Source organism: Nerophis ophidion, linkage group LG13, assembly GCF_033978795.1.
Source record: "Nerophis ophidion isolate RoL-2023_Sa linkage group LG13, RoL_Noph_v1.0, whole genome shotgun sequence".
Classification (NCBI taxonomy): Eukaryota; Metazoa; Chordata; class Actinopteri; order Syngnathiformes; family Syngnathidae; genus Nerophis; species Nerophis ophidion.
In genome coordinates, this window is record NC_084623.1 from 36583136 (window position 1) to 36609776 (window position 26641).

Sequence of the window (26641 nt, forward strand, 5' to 3'; positions counted from 1 at the left end):
CAGCGAGTCAACTGAGAAGATCGCCGAAATGCTTACTCGCATGTGTCTTCGCTCGAGGGTCATAGGTATTGGTTATGAAATAGAGGTTGAGATCCCGCCCACCCGCTCAGACATTATCCATGCCTGTGACATCATGGAGGATGCAGCCATGGCCTTTGGTTTCAACAACATAACCCGCACCATCCCAACCACCTACACCATAGCCAACCAGGTAACTGAATGTACCTTGTGTACTACAACTGATGTGGAGATTTCACTGTACATATCTGATTGGCACTGTTTGGATCATACAATAATTAGCATAAATATTAGGGCTTAGTCGTCTTCATCGATGACATCAATACGTCAACATCGCGTACCTTGCATTGAGAAAAGATGGCCGGTCATGAAGAAAGAGATGCCACTTGTGGTGTTCCAAACAACCGGTCTCCGATCATTATTGGTCAATTTCTGTGGAAAAGTTGGAGATGATCACAAAAAACATCACTTTTGGATCTTATCTTGCAGCTTTGTCGACAGATGGTGCTACTGCTTACTGTTAGTGGATGTCCCCCTAAAAGTGGAATTGCAAGTTATTTGGAATATTGCCAATCATTCACAATAATTATGAGAGACAAGGACATGTCTTTTTTGGTATTCTAAAGATTTAAAAAAAATACCTATGTGGCCGTCAAAGCCCTCTAAAACAAATTCATGATGCTGTAAACTCCAAATTAGAACTTGCTTTCCATAACAGTACTCTGTATTGCATGAGCACTTAAAGGCCTACTGAAATGAGATGTTCTTATTTAAACAGGGATAGCAGGTCCATTCTATGTGTCATACTTGATCATTTCGCGATATTGCCATATTTTTGCTGAAAGGATTTAGTACAGAACATCGACGATAAAGTTCGCAACTGGAGAAAAGCCCTGCCTCTACCGGAAGTCGCAGACGATGATGTTACATGTTGAGGACTCCTCATATATTCACATTGGTTTTAATGGGAGCGTCCAACAAAAACAGCTGTTCAGACCGAGAAAACAAAAATTTCCCTATTAATTTGAGCGAGGATGAAAGATTTGTGTTTGAGGATATTGATAGCTACGGACTAGAAAAAAAACAAGTTAAAAAAAAGCAAAACGCGATTGCAATCGCGTTGCATTGAGACGGATTCATATGTTTTTAGAGACATTTACTAGGATAATTCTGGGAAATCCCTTATCTTTCTATTGTGTTGCTAGTGTTTTAGTGAGTTTAACTGTACCTGATAGTCGGAAGTGTACGTCCACGGCCGGGTGTTGAAACGCAGTGTCTCGGGGAAGTCTACGGCAGCTGTATGGACTGCACAAGCTCAGCTAATATCCAGTAAGAAGCGACTTTTTAACCACATTTTTCTCACCGAAACCTGCTGGTTGACATGTAGTCGGGATCCATGTCCGCTGTGATCCATAGTAAAGTTTCAACTCCGTGAATTTTAAACAAGGAATGACCGTGTGTTTGTGTGGCTAAAGGCTAAAGCTTCCCAACTCCGTCTTTCTACTTTGACTTCTCCAATATTAAATGAACAATTTGCAAAATATTCAGCAACACAGATGTCCAAAATACTGTGTTATTATGCCGTTAAAGCAGACGACTTTTAGCTGTGTGTATGCAGCACTCATATTCCTAACAGCCCGTGACGTCACGCGTACACGTCATCATTACGCGACGTTTTCAAGAAAAAAGTCCCGGGAAATTTAAAATTGCAATTCAGTAAACTAAAAAGGCCGTATTGGCATGTGTTGCAATGTTAATATTTCATCATTGATATATAAACTATCAGACTGCGTGGTAGGTAGTAGTGGGTTTCAGTAGGCCTTTAAAAAAAGAAGTAAAACGGCTCTATAAGTAATGAGCAAGGACCGCAGCTGCAATGCAGAGCACTGCAAGGACACTATTGAAATTGCATTTTTTTGCATCACTGATCAAACAACACGCATTTGAAGTTTCTGCCTAGAAGAAAATTGTTAGTGTATTTTAGAATTTGTTGTACCTTTTCCACAAAATACAGATACAATTTAATTTAAATGTACAGATTAATCGAAAAAAATTATTGATTGAATCGTTTGATGCAGCCCTAACATAATTATCCATCCATCGATCCCATTTTCTGCTACATATCCACATTTGGTCCTGGTACCAACAATCTCAGTAGGGAAGCCCTGATTTCTCTCTATCCTGCTACTTACTCCACAAAGAGCCTGGTCCCAAACAACTGTGAGACATGGTCTTTCCAGCGTGTCCCTGAATACGTCACGGGAGGCATGCACAGTAGATTCCCAAGCCCGCCCCCCCCACTCTGAGAGCCTCCTGAATGACTGAGATCTTAGAGCAAGACCAGCCATCCTGTAAGGAAAGCTCATTTTGACCGCTTATATCCGTTTGGGTCGTGACCATAGTTAAGGGTAGAAACCTAGATGGAATGAATAAACTAGGAGCAACTGCTTTACTGCAGACGCTGCACCTGTTTGTTACGATCCATATTTCCCTCAATACAATAGACTTTTAGCCTTGATCTCATTGGATTGTTTACAAGTGTCCTTTTATAAAGGTTATTTGGTAACGGACATGACCGTGTTAAAAGATTTTTTCAGTAAAGCAGGATTATTATTGTCAAAACTATTCATAGTTGGAACATCAATAAACTTTTCTAGACATTAATAGAACTCCCGAACATAAAATGAAACACTTTCATAGTGACACCTTTTTTTACCCAGTGCTGTTGCCTTGAGTGTGTTCTACTAACTCGAGTATAACAGTACTTACCAGTATCACGCAGGAACATGGAAGCGTCATTGCTTTGGCCGTCGCGAGGCCACTACAAAGCGACCACGCCGTGGAAATGCTTTGTCACATCCTGGGTAATTCCTCTAAGTTAGAACTGGGTTTTCATGTGCTGAAACTACGGATGTAAGTGTTCTGCAAAAACTTGGTCAACTTGACAGTCACAGCTACAATCATTTAGCTGTTATGTTAGAATTCCTGGTTAGCATCGCATGTCTGCGTTATCATTCCACATAGTTCAAGACAAACTTGTAGTATTGATGTCAAAGACAAAATACATCAGAAGAGTTCATCTCAACTTTGACTCGACAGATGCTGATAGTCTATAGCAGTATTTTTAGCCTGAAGTGCTGCGCCATCTCAGATGCCATCCTGCTGTTGTTTTTTGACATCACTCACCTCAAAATATCACTACTGTGGAGATTTTATTGATGAGGCAGGAGTTGATGATGGAGTTCATTTAAAAGTCGGTCAGATGGAAATTGTTGCAGTGAAGAGAGCGCAAAGATTACCGGCAGATGTCTGTTGTTGTAAGTGCTTCATTCTTAACCTTCCTCTGTGGCCTAGTGGTTAGAGTGTCCCCCCTGTGATCGGTAAGTCGTGAGTTCAAATCCTGGCCGAGTCATACCAAAGACTATAAAAATCGGACCCATTACCTCCCTGCTTGGCACTCAGCATTAAGGGTTGGAATTTGGGGTTAAATCACCATAAATGATTTCCGGTGCGGCACCGCTGCTGCCCACTGCTCCCCTCACCTCCCAGGGGCTGATCAAGGGTGATGGGTCAAATACAGAGAATAATTTCGCCTACTATCATTGGTACTTTAACTTTAACTTTAACCCGTAAATGGACGTCTTGATTGATGATTGCTGGATGGACTGGTTCTTAAAATCCCTGATGAAATAGAACCAATCCTATGAAGGACTCTTTATAGATCGCCTCAACATAGCAATTGAAAATAGGACAAACACTGCATGTAATAAATATACTAGATAAATAGAACTTAAACTTAAAACATGTAGAATATACTAAAAGCTTTTTTTAAATTCATGATGTACTGACATTGCAGTGTTTAATTTTATGTTTTAACCCTTATTTAACTTGGGAAAAATCATTGAAATTAAAAAGCTCTTTTTCAAGGAAGTCCTGTTCAAGTGACAGCTGTAAGTAAAACGCAAAGTTGCATCTTACACAAATATAACAAGATTTAAGAAGATTTTCAACATGTAGTTTGAAAGTGAGGGAATGCTCAATCAAAACACCTCTGATATTTCCATTAAGAGTGGACAATGGCGGGATAGATTGAGGCACATTCTTTAAGTTGTAAAGCACCATTTGTTTGTTTTGATCAGCATTGAGGACTAGTTTGAGCTGAATATGTGAATATTGGAGAGCAACAAAAGCTTTTTGCAAGCATTCAATGGTCTGGACAAGAGTGGGTCCAAAACAATAAAGAACTTTATCATTGGCATAAAAATGCATATTAGCATTTGTCACATTATGCCCCAGGTCACTGAGTCCTATTACACAAATATTTATACAACCAAATAACTGCCGTCTCAGACAACCCTGAATAAATAAGACTTAAAAAAAAAAAAATAGCGAGTCAACAGTATCAAAAGCTTTTGATAGGTCAATAAACAGAGAAGCACAATATTCCTTTTGTCAAGTGCAACAGTAATATCATTTATTACCTGAGCTGCAGCTGTGATTGTACTGTTAATTTTGGTCTTTTCATTTTTCACTGACAAGAAACTCAAACTTTGACATTACTGATGAATTTGAGATTGATATATTTGGAGCGCAATGCATTATGGTGTTGGTTATTTATTCAAACTAACTAATCCACGATCAGCTTCCAAAATCCTGATAAAGCCTAGTGTATATAACTAACAGCCATGTCAAATAATTTTGTCCTTTTATACATTTATAGTTTCCACTGAATAAACTGACAGAGCTGCTAAGACAGGACCTTGCAGCAGCCGGATTCACAGAGGCCCTCAACTTTGCTCTGGTAAAACTTATTGTTTTTCTTTTGTTTCTCTTCTTAACTTTAAGAATAATGCTACATTACTCTTGTTGTAGTGCTCTCAAGAAGATATAGCAGATAGGCTTGGAAAGAAGATCTCTGAAACCAAGGCTATTCACATCTCCAACCCAAAGACCGCAGAGTTCCAGGTAAAATCATTAAAATAGATCAAATGAAATGATGCATAGAAACAATTTGATTTCCATTTTTTTGAACAGTCCAATACAAAATATCGCCTCTAATGTGGTGTCTCTTGTACCTCCACCAAAGGGCGCTCTTGCCAAAGATTGTAGCCCCTTTCATTAGACACAGTTCGGTTTCTCCACCAGGTGGCGCGCACCACTCTGCTGCCAGGTTTGCTGAAGACAATTGCAGCCAACAGGAAAATGCCTCTTCCTCTAAAGCTGTTTGAGATATCTGATGTAGTGCTGAAAGATGACACTAAAGGTAGGCGTGTGATTGTGGTGTCAAGAAGGAAAATGAACATGCATTTTAAACAATTCCGTGTGATCTTTGCTTGCTCACCCACATTCATCATCTATGCAACAAACATTTTTAATGAAAATGTGACAACTAAAATACCGGTAGTCATGATCGAACTTGCTGTGTAAAGATGAAAGAATTGGAACTTTTTTTGCAATGATATGGTATTTATTCCCTAGTCACTATGTCGTTGGTTAAGCCTGATTCAGACTTATTGGCTGTCATCCTAACATCCAGATGTTGGGGCGAGGAACAGCCGACGTTTCTGTGCTGTTTATTACAACAAGAGTCCAGGCTTTGAGGTGATCCACGGCCTGCTCGACCGAACCATGCAACTACTGGGGGTGAGGCCAAGCCGGGAAAATGGCTACCACATCCAGGCTGCTGAAGGTAAGGCGCTTGCATAATCAGGTCTAATGCAATGTGCCAGTGTCCAAGCTTTGGGTAGTAAAGACTGGATTTAAGTTGAGAAAATCCCAGGGACACATTTTTGCCGCTATGCCATAAAGCTCATTTATTTACTCGCCAAGCCCGTTTGCAGATAAATCTGGGTCACGGGAAGGTATTGCACATTTGATGAAGATTACATACAGCGACTGCATTGTGGGGTTTGTTAGTCTGGGGTCCTGCTTCCATGTTGAGGGGCTAAAGTTTCCATGACAGTTGTTTGACTTCACCCATAGACATAGGAACTGGGGGCGGGATGTGTCTTCCCCAATATTGAATACAGATGAATATGTCCCTCCCAAAAATTATATCGTGGATAAGAAAAATATGTGATTTGAACTGAGGAGCTTACATTTTGAAAGTGCAGGACAACTTTATATAACAAGCCTGTGACCCTTTCCTCACAAGTAAAACATGCAGTACAATATGATTCCAATATTTGTTAAAAACACGTTGTTTTAAGTTAAGGTTACAAGTAACACTTAAAATATTGTTAAAAATCCATAAAAGTACAAGCTGATTCACGTTTGTTATAGAGAAAAAAGGTCAAAACATTGCAAATTTCTGAAAATGCTGCCGTGAATACAGGCAGCGAAATCCTGGAAGAACTGATGCGGGATATCTTGAACAATATCATTCTAAAACAATCTAAATCATCGTGAGGTAAACTTAGAAAGGGGTAACATGGCTAAGCTGTATATAAAACTGATGCATGGACACTGCGGTTTTAATTTGAAAAAATTCCAACTCTGAAACATATAATGCACTTAGGGCTCTATTTTCCATTTTGCATAATTAAAAAAGGTGCTTAAGAGTCAGGATTTTGGCTGTGCTGCAGTCTTCCCCTCAATTTAAATCTGTCACTCTGCGACTTCATCCAAGATGCGTCCTTTGGGTGGCTCAACCTTTAAATGTGGGCGTTCCCTGTCAAATCTGGGTTTCTGTGTGTTCTCCCATCGACTTAAGTGTTTTCTCTCTTACGCGTCCCTTAGAGTGAAATAAGTCCAGCGCACCAAGAAGATGAAACATTATATTACACCTGAAATGTCGATGCAGATTTAAACCACATGTAATAAAATGTTAAAAGAAATATCCAGAAAGCTATCTTATCTATTCTGATTGCTTCAATTGAGACGCCTGGAGACATATATTGAGAAGAGGATATAAGTATCCTAATGCTACTGTGAACCAAAAATTTAAATGCACCTCAATTACCTGATGGGTCTCTGCATATGTAAATGGAACAGCTGAAGAAAGTGCGGCCACGGCATAAAACGCACTCCTCTTCGTTTGAATATCTTTGGCCAGAAAATGCATACGATATCCATTTGATCATGATAGCGGTGTAACGATACGTGTATTTGTATTGAACCGTTCCGATTCGGTACGGGGGTGTACCGAACGAGTTTCTAAGCTATAGTCTTAATAAGCTGCTTTGCTTCTTCTGTCTCAGCACCCAACATTGTCCCACCCACACAACCATCTGATTGGTTACATATATAGCGGCAACAGCCAATCAGCAGTGCATATTCAGAGCGGTAACAGCCAATCAGCAGTGCGTATTCAGAGCGCATGTAGTAAATGCTTCAGCGTCGAGCTTATAGGTGTTTAGCAGGTGAGCATAAGGCAGCGTACTCTCCCCAAATGATAGTAAACACCTCCCAGTCAACTACTACTAACATCACTATGAGCCCGTTGACCTTCTAGAAACTTAAACTGCAGCTCAGCTCGCTCGCAGTTCTGGCTTGAGTGAAGGCTAATTAGCTTTTAGCGCAACGTTAGCTCATTTTGCGGTGTGTGCGTGCGTGCGTGCGTGCGTGTGTTATGGACAGAAAAGCTGCTATCACATGCTGCTATCACATGTTGATAAAAATAGAACATTTACATAATAAAAATCAACTACAGGCTTCCCAAATGCTGTGATAAATTAAGCATGATGAGTTGACTTGAAACTGTTTTATGTTGCACTTTTTATATGTAGAGGAAAAGTTTTGTCATTTTATTTAATCTGAGCAAAAATTTGAGGCAGTTTATTGTTGATTAACGTGGGCAGTAGTGTTCCCAATGTTAAAAGGGTAAAACAATTGTTTACTAATTTGGTAAATAAATAACCAAAAATGTATATTTTGTTGTTTTCTTACTGTACCAATAATGAACTGAAACGTGACCTCTAAACCGAGGTACGTACCGAACCGAATTTTTTGTGTACCGTTACACCCCTAGATTATGATCATTGACCTATGATAGAATATACATGTAGCGTCTATCAATTTAATATGATAGATTTTTTGAAAGTTACTGTCAGCTATCAGTCTCTCCCTCAAATGCACATACAAACAAAACACGCACACGAGCACACAAACTGCTGTCGAAACCTGTTCTGACAGGTCACGGCTTCACAAATGTTTTAAATAAAGTTAAAGTACCAATGATTTTCACACACACACACTCGGTGTGGTGAAATTATTCCCTGCATTTGACCCATCACCCTTGCTCACCCCCTGGGAGGTGAGGGGAGCAGTGAGCAGCAGCGGTGGCCGTGCCCGGGAATAATTTTTAGTGATTTAACCCCCAATTCTAACCCTTGAGGCTGATTGTCAAGCAGGGAGGTAATGGGTCACATTTTTATAGACTTTGGTATGACTCGGCCGGGGTTTGAACTCACGACCTACTGATCTCAAGGCGGACACTAACCACTCAGCCATTGATTAATCAGAACTTATGTCACAAATACCATTACGGTGGTTATAATTATGGTTATATTAATTTTATATGCGGTACATTAAATTCCAAAACGCATCACGTTAGCTTTTTTTTTTTTTCTTCATCACTGATTTTTACTCACTGCAGACTTCATTAGACCCAACAAACATAATAAAACAAAATAATGTTAAAATGGGAGTCACTAAACGTTACAAGTATGTCAAACGAACCTTTAATGCAGTGGTTACTATAAACTCACACAGTCTTTGTCTCTGCTCCCTTGTACTAGAGTGCGTGGTACTTTTATCGTCTTTTTTTCATAAAATCTTGCAGTTTTCCACCATCACCTCTCGGGGAATTCTAAAGAAATGTTTATCCTTTTTGCAATTTGAACGGTTTGTGAACCCAAAAACAGCACAAGCTAAGGGCATTTTTGTTCAAGAAAGGCTAAATGGTGCCTAGTCCTCATTGAGAACAGACGCTGGCTTGACCACTTCGCGTATTCAATGAGCTGGAAGTGACGTCATTTGAATAAAGGTATAGTGCTTTATGTTCCGGAATGTGTGTAAGCCGCACCCAGTAAATGTTAGGAAAAATATAAATTTGCAGCACTGTCGCAGTTATGTACATCGTAAAATTATTTTTTTTTTGGAAATGTTTATTTACATACCTTGATTGTGTACAAACGGTGCCTGTAACACGGCAGTAAAATGGATGATCAAACAAAAGCGGAGTTATCGTCATGGATCCACTAGCTGCAGAAGCTTGCTCTTCAATAAGCTAAACAGACTCAATAACACCTTGGTGAAGTGACGTCTTGGTGAGTTTACTGAGAAATTTGGGAAACTGAAACATTACAAAAGGAATGCCATTGTCAGTAAGTAATACTAACACAGACAAGCGTAAACATGTTAGCATATTAGCTAATGCTAAAAACACTAGCTTTGTTACATTACGATAGCACGTATAAATATGCATGTCTATCTGTGTTGGCCCTGCGATGAGGTGGCGACTTGTCCAGGGTGTACGCCGCCTTCCGCCCGATTGTAGCTGAAATAGGCGCCAGCGACCCCAAAAGGGAATAAGCGGTAGAAATGTATGGATGGAACTTAAAAATGTTGCTTGGGGTGATGAATAGAGATTCCATACAAGTAAAAACGCTATGGATGAGTGGAAGACTGAACAGCACTTCTATTTCTGGTTGAAAGGACTAAAAGGAAGGACACTGCAGCACCTGCAGTAAGCAAATTTGTCCAAAAGATGGTACCATAGCAAAAACAATACCACACCTAATTATTGTGTTTGCTTGTTTTTTTTTTAAATATTGTATTATGACAGTCAATAAAAAAAAAAAAACAATAACTTAGCTGCCCTGTTTTTTAAGCTGCAGGTATCAAAACATAGGAAAAAGTAGCGTCTTGTAGCGTATCATGAAGCGTGTAAAAATCACTTGAGTGCAAACGTGAGAATAGGGCCCTTTTTAGAATAACAGTGGTGGACCTAGGTTGTATTTAGAAATGTTCCACTCTCAAGGTCTGAAAACTTGAAAAACTCATCTGAGTGTGTCTTTGTTTCAATTTCTTCAGAGCCCTATATACTTAATTTCCTTTTAGGTCTCCTCTCCTCATCATTTTCCTTTCTATACATTCCATCTTATCACCCACCAGTCTCCTTTTTGCTATTGCCCTTGAACAGCAATCCTGCAAGGTCATACTGCAGGATATCCACACAGCAAAATCAATTAGACTCAGGTGTCATTGCATAAAAAGTTAAGGCAAAAGCAGGCAGAAGCCGCAGAAGGAAAGTGTGGGTTGATTGAGGAAAATCAGTAAAGGGGTGCTGCCGGTGTAGCTCGGGGTGAGAGCGTGTACATCCTGCAGTGTGTGAGAAAATATGAGAGTCACGTCACCTTACTGCAGTGGCAAGCAGCAACGCAGACACAACCCACCCTCATACTGTATGCATCAACTGCCCATCTGCAATGTACCCAAATTCATCCATCTTCTTCACCCTGTGCATCAATAGCTATTCCCTTAGTGCAGTTGTCAGGATATCTTTAACCCCTTTTGAAAAGTCATGCCCTATGCGAGAGCTCACCTGACACTTAACACCTCCTCTCAAGATGTTTGCATCAGCAGTAGGGGACAGCACTGCGGTTCCCTCACCATAATTTCTGGTGCAAGGATGTTGAATTGCTGATAATAAATAGAATCCATTTGAAACATGGATTAAATCCAAGTCAGGAGGTTAAAAGTGAATACTTATTTTTACTCAAGTAATTATTTGTATGACTACTTTATCCTTTTATTGAGTCATGTTACTCAAAAGTAACGGTACTTTTGCTGAGTACAATTTTTGGCTCCTCTACCTACCTTTGGATCTAACAGAATGGGCCGTGTCATAATTGTGACATGGACTATCTTAACGGCATACTTACATCTGTTTTTTATTTTTATTTTTTACTGATGATAGTGTTACCTTTTTTCAAGACTTGCTCTTTTATTATTCAACCCTTCAACTCAGACATCTGCCTGTAAAAGAGTGGGTGAACAGTTGGGGTGGATGATCCTACAAATTCGGGTATCAATCCAATAGCAAGTGTGTACACTAGGAGTGTAACGGTACGTGTATTTGTATTGAACCGTTTCGGTACGGGGGTTTCGGTTCGGTGCGGAGGAATTCCGAACGAGTTTAACACGTACGTATGAAGTAGCCGCCTATTCTAAAGTCTTAACAAGCTGCTCCGCTCCGTTCTGCCTCTGTGTCTGTACACAGCACCCTGCATTGTCCCGCCCACACAACCATCTGATTGGTTACATACAAATCCAATCAGTAGTGCGTATTCAGAGCGCATGGGCTTCACTGTCGATGTTCAGCAGATAGGTGTTAAGCAGGGGAGCAACTCACTCTCCCCAAATTATATTCCATGTCAACTACTTTCTAAACATCACTATGAGCCCGTTGACCTTCTAGAAACAAACTGCAGCTCAGCTCACTCGCAGTCCTGGCTTTAGGTGAAGGCTAGTTAGCTTTTAGCGAAACGTTAACTCATTTTGCGGTGTGTGTGTGCGTGTGTTACGGACAGTGTTGATTGAGGTGTGTTGAAGCAGCAAAAAAGGACATTATATTAAATGAAGAGTTTCTGTCTCTGATAGTGTATAAAATGATTTAAGTGCATCATAAAGCCTACATAAACTCCATGGTGGTAGGGGTTGAATTTTCAGCTATAGTTACATTAATTATTAGTAATGTAGCAGCCTAGTTTTGAATGGCAGGGTCCATGCTATCACATGTTGATAAAAATATAACATTTACATAATAAAAATCAACTAGAGGTTTCCCCAATGCTGTAATAAATTAAGCATGATGAGTTGACTTGAAACTGTTTAATGTTGCACTTTTTATATGTAGAAGAAAAGTTGTAATTTTATTTCATCTAAGCAACAACTTGAGGCAGTTTAATGTGGATTAACGTGGGCAGAATTATTATAGTGTTCCCAATGTTAAAAGGATCGAACCATTGTTTACAAATTTGGTAAATAAATACCCGAAAAATGTATATTTTGTTGTTTTCTTATTGTAGCAAAAATGAACCGAAGCGTGGCCTCTCAACCGAGGTACGTACCGTACCGACATTTTTGTGTACTGTTACACCCCTAGTGTACACGCTAGGGCTGGGCCGATAAAACGATATCAATGTACATCTACAGAAACACATAATCGATATCAATATAAAATCAGTTCAATTAAACATTCGATATTTATTTTTTAGTCTGAAGAAAACAAAAATTATGAAGTCACTTGCGCTCTGTAAACCCAGGAAACAGGAAGTGTCACTAAGCAATGGGAAGGACACTCTTACAGTCAATTATGTAAACTACGAAGATAAGATGCGCCATCTTTCTGTCTCGCTTTGGCAGTGTGGATTCTCTGCATGGAGTGAGAAACTGTGATATCTTGATATTTCAACAGAAACTTGTCTTTAGTTTTGTTGGTTTTAATGCAGACGGTACGGCAGCATCCTGACACTTCCAATGTGTTGGTTTAATTAGTTACTTCCTAAACTACTCTGTCTAGTGTTCAATAGATTAGACACTACTACCATCTAGTGTCTCAGAACTAAAACTAACTTCAAATCGACTGCACTTACTTTACCATCTTAGCAGCACTTAATCTACTTGGCTACCACACACCTTCTCCACTGATAAATAGTACCCTAGGTAAGTTTGAAATTGCATTACTGTATTTATTGGCAGGCTTTAATAAGATATAACAAATGTCAATATTGATCAATATAAAAATGTAACATAATACAGTTTTCAGCCATATCACCTAACCCTAATATACACAGCCATCATTACCGCTGTCGGTACGTTTTACTTAAATGTTCTTCGAGATCATTAAATGATTGTGACTGTTCTTTTCAATTGGTATTCATGATTGTAATTTCAACTAGAAAATACCTCCGCCACGCTGTATCTTCAAAAGGTATGGACTCCTTTTTGAGAAATATGGAATCCAGATGTTGATCTGTATCACCCCCAAAAATAGAGCTACTTGTTCTTCAGCCCACTTCTGACATTTCCGGAAATTCGCTCATAAGAATGCTTGTTGTAGTTCGGAATGAAATAAACGTAGTGAACCCTCATTTTCAGTCATCCACCCTTTCTCTATGGGTGGAGGCGGGATTCTAGCATACACACACAGAAAAGTTGAGCCTCGTAAGGTAACACAGTAGAAATAATCCGGATCACCCCCAAAATCGTATCACTTCCTTATCCTTTGCTTTTTGGACATTTCCTGAAAGTTTCATCAAACTTTGCCGATAACTCTTTGAGGTATGTTGCTAACTAACTGACAGGCCAACTTATTTATAAAATTTTAATATGCAATTACTACATTGTAAGAAATTAAAACACGGTCATCAAATTATTATAGTAAATAAAACTGTCATTAAATTATTATAGTAAACATGTTTAAGCAAAATTAAGTCACCAGTGCAAAAACACTACACAAAGGCTCATTCAAATCTTCATAGCTTTTTACCCTAAAGTCCTGCTGTCTTAATAAATGTACTCCCTTAAGTTTGTAAACCGTACAAAATGTAACAAAATCAACAATGTGACAATATGAAAACAAGAACAACTCTGATTTGTGCGAATAAACATGATAATTATGTGAACTATTTATATGTGTAGATAATATCCTGGTTTATCGACCGTTATTTAAAATGTTCTGGCACTATTTACATTGCGGTCATCCGTTTACACGTAGGTAGCCAACATCGACATATTTGTCCATTTCGATACTGGAACATAATCTCGTATTTTAAGGTCCCACGCTTTACATGTTCCATTAAAGCAGTTCAGAGGGGGTGCATGCAACCCTGGGAAACATGCTTTATCAGTATCATGCAGTATCATTCTTGAAACCCTGCTTCGAAAAGCTGTGTACTCCAAAACATGTTCATTGTAAACATTAATCATAAATCCCTTTTAGTTGGAAAAAAAAAAATCAGCACAAAGTTTTATATATTGCGCTCCCAAGTGGATGTTACGGATCAATTTGAATTTAATATTATTAATTTAGTTTATTTAATTCTATTTTTCAGTACCAAATGGTTCAAGTCCGTCAAAAAATGTTTATAGTTTAAATAAGGATTTAATTGTTTTTATTTCAGGCGGAATGACGGACTTTAAATATTTTCTCTTACAGACTAAAAACACAGTATAAAGTTATTTGTTGTAGATGTATTTCTTCTTTTGATTTATTTCATGTTAATTAGGATACAATGTTATGCACAGACATACTTACACCATTTTTTTTTAAAAACAAATGATTCTATGCAATAGTTTCAGCAGAGAGTGAAATATTTTCTTCTGTTGGGGTGGTCGTAGCAAATAACTACTAATTGAATCAGGGTGCTTTGGAAATCCATTAATGAATCAGAGCATTATGTATGTCTCTGTGCGTGGGGATGTTGTCATAGCAACTTTTTTTCTCTTGTGAAATTTCTCACAATTCAGTGTGCTGGCTTGTCAGTATTTTTGATCATGAGCAAAATCCTTTGACTCTCTATTACCGGAGTTAAGACATAGTCACAGTTACAAATTGGATCGTCAGATTGTATTCCCAAAAATACATTTTTGTTCAAGTGACAAGGAACAAAATCTAATTAAAGTTCCACCACCTCCGAAGTATTCTCAGTAGTAATTATCTGCCACCTCTTTTATTGGTTGCCGCTCAGTGATGTTGAACTAAATGACATCTACTCTTATCTGCCACCTCTTTTATTGCTTGCCGCTCAGTGATGTTGAACTAAACGACATCTACTCTTCTAACATGCTTGCCAAGCTCTGCAGCTCTAATCACCAAATTCCTGGAAAATAGTCCTCCTGAGATCAGGCCTAAGGGTTTGGGTTAGTGTTAAGATAGGTCATTGAGGAGCTGAGCGGTGAAAGCTAATGTGGGAAAATGATTGACTTACATGGGTAAACAAAGATGGAATGAGTGACAGTAGAGCACTACGCTGGCTGCAATTGATTTCGCATCTTCTTAAATAATATGAGGTAGACCTCAGAAATATAAGATTTTTAAATTAAATGTTATATTATTCTCTCTCTCAGCTTGGGAATAGAGGGTGCATAACAGGAGGTGAAATGCCTGAAGAGGGAAGAGATGAGGAATGGGTACCGAATTTGGTACTTTTATAGGTAACGGCGGAAGTGCATCGGTACCGCCGATACCAATTCACGTAAAATCAAATGGTGCGGTATACAATTATTCAAACACTCAAAATGAACTGCCTCTAGGTAATGTTACAATTTTGCATGTCAACAAAGCAAAATGGTGCTCAAATATACAGTCAGACTCTACTTTTCTCTCTCTCCTCTCTCTCTCTCTCTCTCTCTCTCTCTCTTCATCAAAAACAAAAACTCCCTTTCTCTCTCCCTTTTCTCTCCTGCATGCTTTTTTTAATTGTCTTGTCTTAACTCAAAAATCTAAACAATGGAATTGACCAACTGGCTTCAACAAAGTTTACAAGATTTCGGGCTCATGGTAAGATGCCTGTCCTGGCAGAATTGTTGCTGCTGGATACACAATGGGCTCTTGAGAGAAACGGAGTGCTGCATGCCTGGCAACCCTTTTAGTGGTGGACGTTGAAGATATCTACCTGTTTGAGGACCAGAAATAGACAAATAATTTTTTTTTTTTTAAATGTTTCACTCGCTCAAACACAAACACTCTAATCTGGATCTTTTCCCTAGCTGCAAGTGACCTGGCAAGGTCTTTGCTCTGAGATTTCCCTCGAGGATAGTGCAGCAAAAGACGCATCAAACTCCTTCCTTGTCTCTCATGGACATACATACTGTTTGTTGACTTTCGTTGGACTGACTGGCTGTGTTATCACGTTTGCGAAACCACCGAGGTCGCAAACAAAGCAGCGGCCCCTAGTGGCTAGCAGATTCCGGACAGTTTCCCGCCCCCTCGTCGCTTGTTGCAAGTCTCGATTTGTATGTCATATGTGCTTTGATATCAAGTTTTTTTTCCTCACTCCATACTGCGACCCCCCCCAATAGAAGCCCAGTCTGAGATCCGCCTTTTTTTTTTTAATTTTCATCCTCCCGCCGCATCTACCTTTTTTCCACCTTTTTAAGGGGCGCCATAAGCGTCTTCGCTAGCTCGATGCTAACTTACATTGGATTTGCCAAAGACGTGCTACTGATCGTTTGACTGTGAAGCACCAAACTGTGTTATCAGCAAGCACTTTTTTTCCATCTCACAAGTAACAGCTTGTACTAAATGAAGTCAGAAAACTGGCGTGACACTTTTGACTATTTTTGTCGCCATCATCGATGCAAAACGAACTAGTAAAAACCAAAAATTCCAAAGTGTGCAATTATTTTTATGTTATATCACCAACTAAGGTACATTTTCTTCTATTCCTGTTTACTATTCGGCGCCGTTATATTCCTTTCTATGCAGCTTTTCATTTAAAAAAAAATAATATATATATATTTGCCAACTTTGAAATTTTATTTGCAGGTTAAATGTAGTAACTTTTTCTAATCCAGCGAATGACCATCATGAAACACCATCATTGTAACAGGGTGGTGTCAATTCAGTTAGTAAGTGTGCCACACACTCATTTACCGTTCACTAACTTTAGGCAATCAATTTATCAACAAACTTATATATAAACAGTATAGTACAGTATTAAACAACTTAATACCAACTTAATACAATTACTCCCATATTCACTTTTATCACAGTTATTTTGGCAAAAAAAAAGTTAATTGTGCAAATGAACTAAACAGAATCCAAAACTGTTATTGGTTGTCTTTTGAATAATTTACATTTTTGGAAAATAACTGAGAAATATTTATCTCATAATGTGGTATTGCTCTAATATTACATTGTCCTTCCAGGATTTCGTAGGCTTTTTTTTGTAAATGTTGCGGCCTAAAAAGGCTGAATTTATTACAAATAAAATCTATAATTAGATTTTTACGATGGTCTGGCGCAGTGGGAGAGTGGCCGTGCGCAACCCGAGGGTCCCTGGTTCAATCCCCACCTAGTACCAACCTCGTCATGTCCGTTGTGTCCTGAGCAAGACACTTCACCCTTGCTCCTGATGGGTGCTGGTCAGCGCCTTGCATGGCAGCTCCCTCCATCAGTGTGTGAATGGGTAAATGTGGAAGTAGTGTCAAAGCGCTTTGAGTACCTTGAAAGTAGAAAAGCGCTATACAAGTACAATCCATTTATTTATTAAATTTGCCGGAGTGTTGTCTAGAACAGTGGTTCTCAAATGGGGATACGCGTACCTCCGGGGGTACTTGAAGGTATGCCAAGGGGTACGTGAGATTTAAAAAAAAAATTTCTAAAAATAGCAACAATTTAAAAATCCTTCACAAATATATTTATTGAAAAATACTTCAACAAAATATGAATGTAAGTTCATAAACTGTGAAAAGAAATGCAACAATGCAATATTCAGTGTTAACAGCAAGATTTTCTGTGGACATGTTCCATAAATATTGATGTTAAAGATTTCTTTTTTTTGTGAAGAAATGTTTAGAATTAAGTTCATGAATCCAGATGGATCTCTATTACAATCCCAGAAGAGGGCACTTTAAGTTGATGATTACTTCTTTGTGAAGAAATATTTATTTATAATTGAATCACTTGTTTATTGTTCAACATGTTTTTATTTATTTTTATATATTTTTTTCCAAGTAGTTCAAGAAAGATCAGTACAAATGAGCAATATTTTGCACTGTTATATAATTCAATAAATCAGTAACTGATGACATAGTGCTGTATTTTACTTCGTTATCTCTTTTTTTAAACCAAAAATGCTTTGCTCTGATTAGGGGGTACTTTAATACAAAAAATGTTCACTGGGGGTACATCACTGAAAAAAGGTTGAGAACCACTGATCTAGAAGTTGCAGCAAAATTAGCAATGTTTTGAAGCAACATTTTTTGTCAGTATAATTTAATCTACCTTTTTTTACATTTTTTGGAATTTGTAATCTGTTAATTTTATGTAAATGAGAGATTATCATCACACATACCTGTCAGGTAAATGCATGTCAACTACAAAGTCAATGTTTGTTTATTATATTACCCAGAATGCTTAGCTCTGTAGACAGTAACTACAAGTAGGTCTGCGCTATGAGGGAGGACAACAATAGTGCCAATAACAGGTTGCTATATTGTTACACAATATTGTTCTTGCTTTGTCTACACAAGAAACAAACACGTTTTGATTAGACTGTTGACGTGTGCGGTGTAGATAAAGTTGCGAGGCAGCTCATAATTCGCAGGGATTTGTTGAATTTGTTTGAATTTGCGCGATCGGGACCTGGGGATAGGTTGATTGGCAACACTAAATTGGCCAGAGTGTGTGAATGTGAGTGTGAATGTTGTCTGTCTATCCGTGTTGGCCCAGCGATGAGGTGGCGACTTGTCCAGGGTGTACTACGCCTTCTGCCCGATTGTAGCTGAGATAGGCACCACCACCCCCCGTGACCCACAAGGGAATAAGTGGTAGGGAATGTATGGATGGATGGGACTGAAAACCCTTGGCATTGATACCATTAATAATTTGATTGTTCTGCCCTCCCCTAATTAACGTTTTCCTATGTTTTTTCCAGATTCCACTTTTTTCCCCGGGCGCTGCGCAGAGATCTTTGTCCACGGGGAGAGCGTAGGACATCTCGGGGTCCTCCACCCACATGTCGTCAACAGTTTTGAACTGACGCTTCCCTGCTCCTCCCTAGAGATGGACATCGAGCCTTTCCTGTGAATTAACCTTCTTGCACTTGAATTAGCTTGTCATCAGTTCTTCAATAAACAAGAACAATAAAAGAGGCAGTAGCAGAGTGTCCAGTTACTTTTTTTGTCCTATCAAAGCTATCACTTAGCTTGCTAACTGTCCCTTTTATTCACTCTTGTGTGTTTGTGTCTGTGAACTAACTTGCATGCTTGCTCAATATCTGGTTGTGTGCCTCTAATATGTGCTCATCCTGTTCTGTCGCTTTTGGTTCTTCCAGTGGCCAGACGGCTGAAACGCACCTCTCACACGAGGTTCCCTTGCAGGAAGTCATCCAGCACAAGTTCCCCACTCAAGTCAAATCCCAACAAGCTACATCCTCCACAAAAACTGTGTTTGGAGACTTGACAACGCTTGTGGCTCTCAAAGCTTTAAATGATTTCCTGGCGAACAAAAGCTACATCGAAGGCTTTGTCGCATCTCAGGCTGACGCTGCCATCTTTGATGCCATTTCCTCTCCTCCGCCACTGACATTGTGCCACCTCCTGCGCTGGTACAACCACATCAAGTCCTTCCACAAGGAAAGAGCAGACCTTCCTGTCGTTAACAAGCAATTTGTGCTCCAAATTACTCCTCCCACCTCCAACAGCGATGAAGACATGGATCTTTTTGGCTCGGACGAAGAGGCTGACAGAGCAGAGGCCAACAGAATCAAGGAACAGCGAATTGCCGAGTACGCTGCCAAAAAGTCCAAGATGCCAGCTGTCATTGCCAAGTCCTCCATCCTCCTTGACGTCAAGCCCTGGGACGACGAGACCGACATGGCCAAGTTGGAGGAGTATGTCCGTAGCGTCAGCATGGACGGTCTGTTGTGGGGGCAGTCCAAGCTGGTCCCAGTGGGCTACGGCATCAAGAAACTCCAGATAGGATGTGTGGTCGAAGATGAGAAAGTGGGCACAGATATGCTGGAGGAAGCCATCGTCGCTTTTGAGGATTTTGTTCAGTCAGTCGATGTTGCTGCCTTTAACAAGATATAACTGGATGGGACCAACCACATAAAGGAAGCAGCTTCTTAGGGTGTCTTCACACTTGTCAGGTTTGCCTCCATTAACCATATTATAGTACAATTTATTTGGCAAGTGCAAATGCATAATTTCAATACTGGTGCACAATTGACCACTTTAAAGGCCTACTGAAATGAGATGTTCTTATTTAAACGGGGATAGCAGGTCCATTCTATGTGTCATACTTGATCATTTCGCGATGTTGCCATATTTTTGCTGAGAGGATTTAGTAGAGAACATCGACGATAAAGTTCGCAACTTTTGGTCGCTAATAAAAAAGCCTTGCCTGTACCGGAAGTAGCAGACGATGTACGCGTGACGTCCCTGGTGTGAGGGATCCTCACATCCTCACATTGTTTATAATCATGGCCACCAGCAGCAAGAGCTATTTGGACTGAGAAAGCGATTTGTGGATGAGGAAAGTCAGAGTGAAGAACTAAAAAAAGAAAAGGCGGCGGGAGTGTGAGTGTTTCAGATGTAATTAGACACATTTACTAGGATAAATCTGGAAGATCCCTTATCTGCTTATTGTTTTAATAGTGTTTTAGTGAGATTGTAAAGTGATACCTGAAAGTCAGATGGCTGCTGTGAACGCCTCTGAGAGAAGCCGAGGAGCCAAGATCACAGCTGCCTTTTTGAGCTGCAGGAGGAGGTCGCATAATCCACTGAAGTCTCCGGTAAGAGCCGACTTAATATCACAATTTTCCCATCCAAAAACTTGCTGGTTGACGTAAAGAAATATGTTCGCTAGACCGCGCTGTGTTAAAGCTTCACAACAAATAAAGAAACACCGGCTGTGTTTCGGTGCTAAAGGCAGCTGCAATCCACCGCTTTCCACCAACAGCATTATTCTTTATAGTCTCCATTATTAATTGAACAAATTGCAAAAGATTCAGCAACACAGACGTCCAAATTACTGTGTAATTATGCGATGAAAAGAGACGACTTTTAGCCGTAAGTGGTGCTGGGCTAATATGTCCGCTACAACCCGAGACGTCACAAACACGTCATCATTCCGCAATGTTTTCAACAAACTCCGCAGGGAAATTTAAAATTGTAATTTAGTAAACTAAACCGGCCATATTGGCATGTGTTGCAATGATAATATTTCATCATTGATATATAAACTATCAGACTGCGTGGTTGGTGGTAGTGGGTTTCAGTAGGCCTTTAAAAGCGTATCTTGATCCAACGTCAGGTAAATTTTTATTTCAGAAGTCTTATCGATTTACAGAATATACAGTATCCTCTAAACCCTCTTGTACACCACAAAATAACCCTCACACAACATCACTCAGATGAATATCTCACCACCTACACAGGCTAGGTTTTTTGGGAAACATGTCCCAGAGAATATCTCCAACTAAGGATGCTTGTCTTGAATAAGTCTTAATGAGAGCAATAGCACAATAACACTGATCCATAGTCAATATTAACATTCAAAATCTTGATCATGATATAGGAACAGCATAATTAGCACAGAGATGTCAATGGCCCATCAGAAATGCTAAGAATTATTTAAAAAAAATATATAGTTATTTAATTGTTCCTGTATATGTTTAGTGTGTTTATCAAGACATAGTTAATTCTAAGCAAAGGTTTCCCAACTATTAAAAGTGTAAAGTGAATCAATCAAAGGTTCTCCCGTTTAGGATTCATTACCCAATCTCTTATCCAATAGGAAATTCTGATCAATTCAACATATCCCTGATCTGCATGTGCCCGCCACTTATTTCAATCCATTTTTAAAGCTGCTTATGATATTTCACAAAGTAAGTCATGACCTAATGTATCATTTTACACCGTATATTTGTCATTTTTGGTTTAGACTGCTTGCTCCGCTGGTACAGTTTGTTGTTGGAGTGTAAACACAGACCACAAAACTCCTACGCTCACCGTCTGAGTTGGGTCTCGGACTTGAGAGCTGAGTAAGGCAAGTGTAACCGCTAACCAAACTGAAACATGAAATAGTGTATATCACCAAATGTGAAATAAAAGTTAAATGTTACGGAGAGTCAAATTGGGACATTATTAAATAATACATTTAATCACTTAAATGTACCATTATTTATAATTACCTTTAAATACTGAAATATAATTTATTGTAAAAGTACATTTGATTATTATAATATTTGATGTTTTCTTTAATGTAATTATTCCACATTTTTTTAGGGTTGCAAGTATCGAATTATTCAGTGGTTGTGTAATCTATCAATTGGTTTGTTCGATTAATTGAGTAATCAGATAAGACTTCACAGCCTCAACGCGTGTTTTAGGGGAAAGAAATCTAAATTATTTTTCTAGCTTTGCAGAATTGTTCCTAACAAATGAGCACCATTAACATAATTGCAGTTTTAACACGTGGTTTATTAAAAAAATTATCTTATTTCCTTGAATAGCCGCCGGGGCACTAATTAATTTAAAACCCCTTATCACTCCTAAGCTTACCAAAGGCATGCGGTAAAGGTAAGCATGCGCTAATTATTTTAAAACCTCTTCTCACTCTGGCACTTACCAAAGGCATGCAGTAAAAAATTGAGTGTGATGTAAGGTTGGACCTTTAATCCTACTGAATAGCTTTTAATCTTCTTCCCTTTAGGCAATTTCAAATTACCGGTATTGAAATCAATCTCCTCCAATTTGAAAATGATGACAGGGGACGTGTCACGAGTTTGACCAGGCGGTAATACTAAGCATGCGCTCATTATTTTGCGAAGCGAGTTTGACCCGGCAGTAATTCAAGGCAGGCGCATACTATATGCCCTGCGGCAATTCAAGGAAATACGGTAAATTAAATTACTGTTTGCTACCAGACCAATCTCGGCACCCACAAACTACCGCTCTATTGCAGCAGTTGCACAGAAACTGTCCACATTTCTAAAGTTCCAGGCACTTTCTGAGGTACCAATTTTCTCAATTTTGGTTGGGCACTTTTAAATCGAGTTACTCAGCCTTATTTGGTTCAGTGTGAACAGTTACCTGACCACACTCGGGACTAGAGTACCGCACGACAAGTGTGAACACACCCTCACTTGTCAAAGATTCTTTTCTGCTCACTGTCTAATAAAACTCTCCTCCTGAAGAGCGCTTCAAATCTTTTTTATACTCTATTCATCAGACATGTTTCTCCTCTGATCTGAATCTACCATCTGTCTTCGGCTTTCCAAAGAGAACTTTGCAGACGATGTGCAGATAAATTAGTTTCGTAAATAGCTTGACGAGCGTTACAGTATTCTTTGAAGCTTTACTATTCACTTCTTGTCTGCGATGTTCTAAATATTGGAATTGTTGCTGAACGGATTAGACTTGTTGAAACTTGGCAATATACAGTAATATGGTAAAAGCCCTGTCAGGAGCTTTCTGCTAAACTGGTTTTGTCTCATGGGATCGGCTTTGCTGATCTTGGGTGGTGTCTTGTTTGACTTCTAAACGTCAAAGCGCTGCACAGACAATGCCATCGACATCGTTTCCTCACAGGAATTAAATGTGAGATATAATACTTCCATCGACGAAAACACCACTGCTCTCGTGAAATTTCTGTAGCAGTTCTGCAAAAACACATTTGATTAAAATAGTGTGCATGCATGCCTTTCTGGAAATAGAGTTCTTGAGACTATCAAATCTATCACTATTAATGGAAGTTACAAACATTATTTAAAATCACATCTTTTATTTACTACTTGGGGTTGATCCTCTGCTGCAATTATTTCAAGGTAGTCCCTCCCCTTCCGCAACATAGTCAAGATGTCCATATTGTACTATATAATTATTTCTTGTGCATTCACAGAGTATAAGGTAAACCCAGTTTCTGTTCTCAAAATGGTGAGTGCACTGCACTTATGCACTCAAAAGACTAGAAGAACCCATCACATCCAGATGACAAAAAAAAAATCACAAACCAGTTATCTGTATTTGTTGTACTGAAAATGAATCTGGTAACGTTAATTAGTTGAGTAATCTGTAGATAACTAACTGTACTTTGAACGCTACCTTTCCGTCGCCAGACTTGAGATGTGACGTCATCTATAAAACTGAAGTTCATTTCCTTGCATAGACAGTGTGGTAAAGTCATGTAAAACTATTATTTAGATCAGTTAATTGCATGTTTGTGTCACTATGGTTCATGATTACTTCAAAACTGATAAGAAAAAGAATTGCCATTTCTAGATTTCTCTGCTCGTCCAACTCCTCTTCAATATTAAAAATCAAATCAAACTTTATACAGCACTTTTCATACTCCGGCAAGTGGCAACAAACACACACACAGTACTATTGACAAAGCAATAACAAAACATGGCATGGCACTCAGGATTTGAGGAAAAATGCCACATATGAGGCGTCCACACTGGAAAATAACTTTAACGCCATCTAAAATATAGTATGAAATAGGCGCCAGCCCCCCCCCCCGCAACCCCGAAAGGGAATAAGCGGTAGAAAATGGATGGATGGATATATAAAATAAATGTAAATTTAAAATATATATTATGTTAAAAACATTTTACTTTTATCCTCTAAATGTTAATTAAAATAGAAAACAACTTAATGAAAATGTCATAAAAACTAAAGCATTTATCTTGATCAGTGGAAAGCCTGATTGGAAAAGTTTGTCTTTTGTCTTTTTAAAATGTAATCGGTCTATGCAGTCTTGAGGCTCTCTGGGGGGCTATAGTGGCTAAGTGCCGTCTCACCGTGGGTCCCTGTTCTTTGGTCAAGACAAAAAGGCTGGTGCCAGAGGATCTCAGGTTCTGTGAGGGTTGAAACGGTAAAAGCAGGTCAGATAGATAAAGTGAAAGGCCATTAAGACATGTGAAAACTAATAATACAACTTTAAAATCGACTATGGGGAGCCAATGCAGCGACTTTAAAACTAGTGTAATGTGTTCCCGCCCTCTAGTCCTCGTCATTCTGCATGCAGCTGACTTTTGTAATAATTGTAAAGGTCTGATATTCTTTTTAGGAAGACAACAGAGCAAGGCATTACTATAGTCTAAACCAGGGGTGTCAAACTTGTTTTCATTGAGGGCCACATCGCAATAATGGTTGCATTCAGAGGACCACTTTTTAAAAAAATAATTACAATTATACATGTGGGCAATAAACTGATTAATCATAAAAAATAAATAAATCATTTGACAGAATTGATAAAAATGTGTGCTAGTAATCCTCTCATACTACATTATTGCCCATGCACTTATTAGATTTTTTCATGTACAAACCCCGTTTTCATATGAGTTGGGAAATTGTGTTAGATAAACGGAATACAATGATTTGCAAATCCTTTTCAACTCATATTCAGTTGAATATACGACAAAGAAAACATATTTGATTTTCAAACTGATAAACATTTTGCAAAAAATCATTAACTTTAGAATTTGATGCCAGTAACGTGACAAAAAAGTTGGGAAAGGTGGCAATAAATACTGATAAAGTTGAGGAATGCTCATCAAACACTTATTTGGAACAGCTCACAGGTGTGCAGGCTAATTGGGAACAGGTGGGTGCCATGATTGGGTATAAAAACAGCTTCCTAAAAAAATGCTCAGTCTTTCACAAGAAAAGATGGGGTGAGGTACACCCCTTTGTCCACAACTGCATGAGCAAATAGTCAAACAGTTTAAGAACAACGTTTCTCAAAGTGCAATTGCAAGAAATTGAGGGATTTCAACATCTACGGTTCATAATATCAACAAAAAGTTCAGAGAATCTGGAGAAATCACTCCAAGTAAGCGGCATAGCCGGAAACCAACATTGAATGACCGTGACCTTCGATCCCTCAGATGGCACTGTATCAAAAATCGACATCAATCTCTAAAGGATATCACCACCTCCCAAGGGGTGATCAAGGGTGATGGGTCAAATGCAGAGAATAATTTCGCCTCACCTAGTGTGTGTGTGACAATCCTGGGTACTTTAACCACATGGGCTCAGGAGCACTTCAGAAAACCACTGTCACTAATGTGTTGTTAAAAGAAACGGTGATGTAACACAGTGGTGAACATACCCTTTCCCAACTACTTTGGCACGTGTTGCAGCCATGAAATTTTAGGTTAATTATTTTTTGCAAAAAACAATTAAGGTTTTTAGTTTGAACATCAAATATCTTGCCTTTGTAGCATATTCAACTGAATATGGGTTGAAAAGGATTTGCAAATCATTGTATTCCATTTATATTTACATCTAACACAATTTCCCAACTCATATGGAAACGGGTTTTGTACAAATTAATGGACACATCATACGTAAAGGTGTCAAGCAAATATTCAACTGTTTATTTGTATCTTTTACCAACATTTTTTAATAATTTAATAATAATGTAATATTTTAAATGATTAGTTAACATTTAAAAGATGCATTTTTTCCTGTGAAAATTGAAATGATTATTTGCATTTACTAAAAAAAAGAAGTTGTTTATTAACACACACTTTTCCTAGGTTTTCGCGGGCCACATACAAAGACGCGATGGGCCAGATCTGGCCCCCGGGCATTGAGTTAGACATCTGTGGTCCAAACGGAAGGAAATAAAAGCATACATTAACACCTCGGTATTAGCATGAGATAGAAACGGGTGGACTGTGGCTATGTTCTTAAGATGATAAAAAAAAAATTTTGCAATATTTTTAATATGTGAGATAAAAGTAAGCTTGGGGTAAAACATCACTCCCATATTTTTTATAGACTGTGTTGGTTTAAACGCTTGTAATTCTGGTAAGTTTCTCCCTCTGGTCTTCAGGGCCTATAACAGAAACCTCTGTTGTGTCCTGGTTTAGCTGTAGAAAGTTCACTGCCATGCATGACTTGATGTCTCCCCTGCAATTAAAAAGGCTATCTATTG

At 38.8% G+C, this 26641-nt stretch overlaps 1 protein-coding gene across 1 annotated transcript in view; it reads left to right on the plus strand.

The window, feature by feature from the left end:
• Positions 1–22891, plus strand: part of farsb (phenylalanyl-tRNA synthetase subunit beta) — a 38712-nt gene extending 15821 nt beyond the window's left edge. The window contains exons 12-18 of the mRNA XM_061918855.1: positions 4–211; positions 4739–4819; positions 4891–4983; positions 5164–5281; positions 5555–5707; positions 18627–18774; positions 19026–22891. Of these exons, the coding sequence (XP_061774839.1) occupies positions 4–211; positions 4739–4819; positions 4891–4983; positions 5164–5281; positions 5555–5707; positions 18627–18774; positions 19026–19782 (1558 nt within the window). The 3' untranslated portion in view covers positions 19783–22891. The remainder of the gene's footprint in view (positions 1–3; positions 212–4738; positions 4820–4890; positions 4984–5163; positions 5282–5554; positions 5708–18626; positions 18775–19025) is intronic.
• The last annotated feature ends 3750 nt before the right edge of the window (positions 22892–26641 follow it).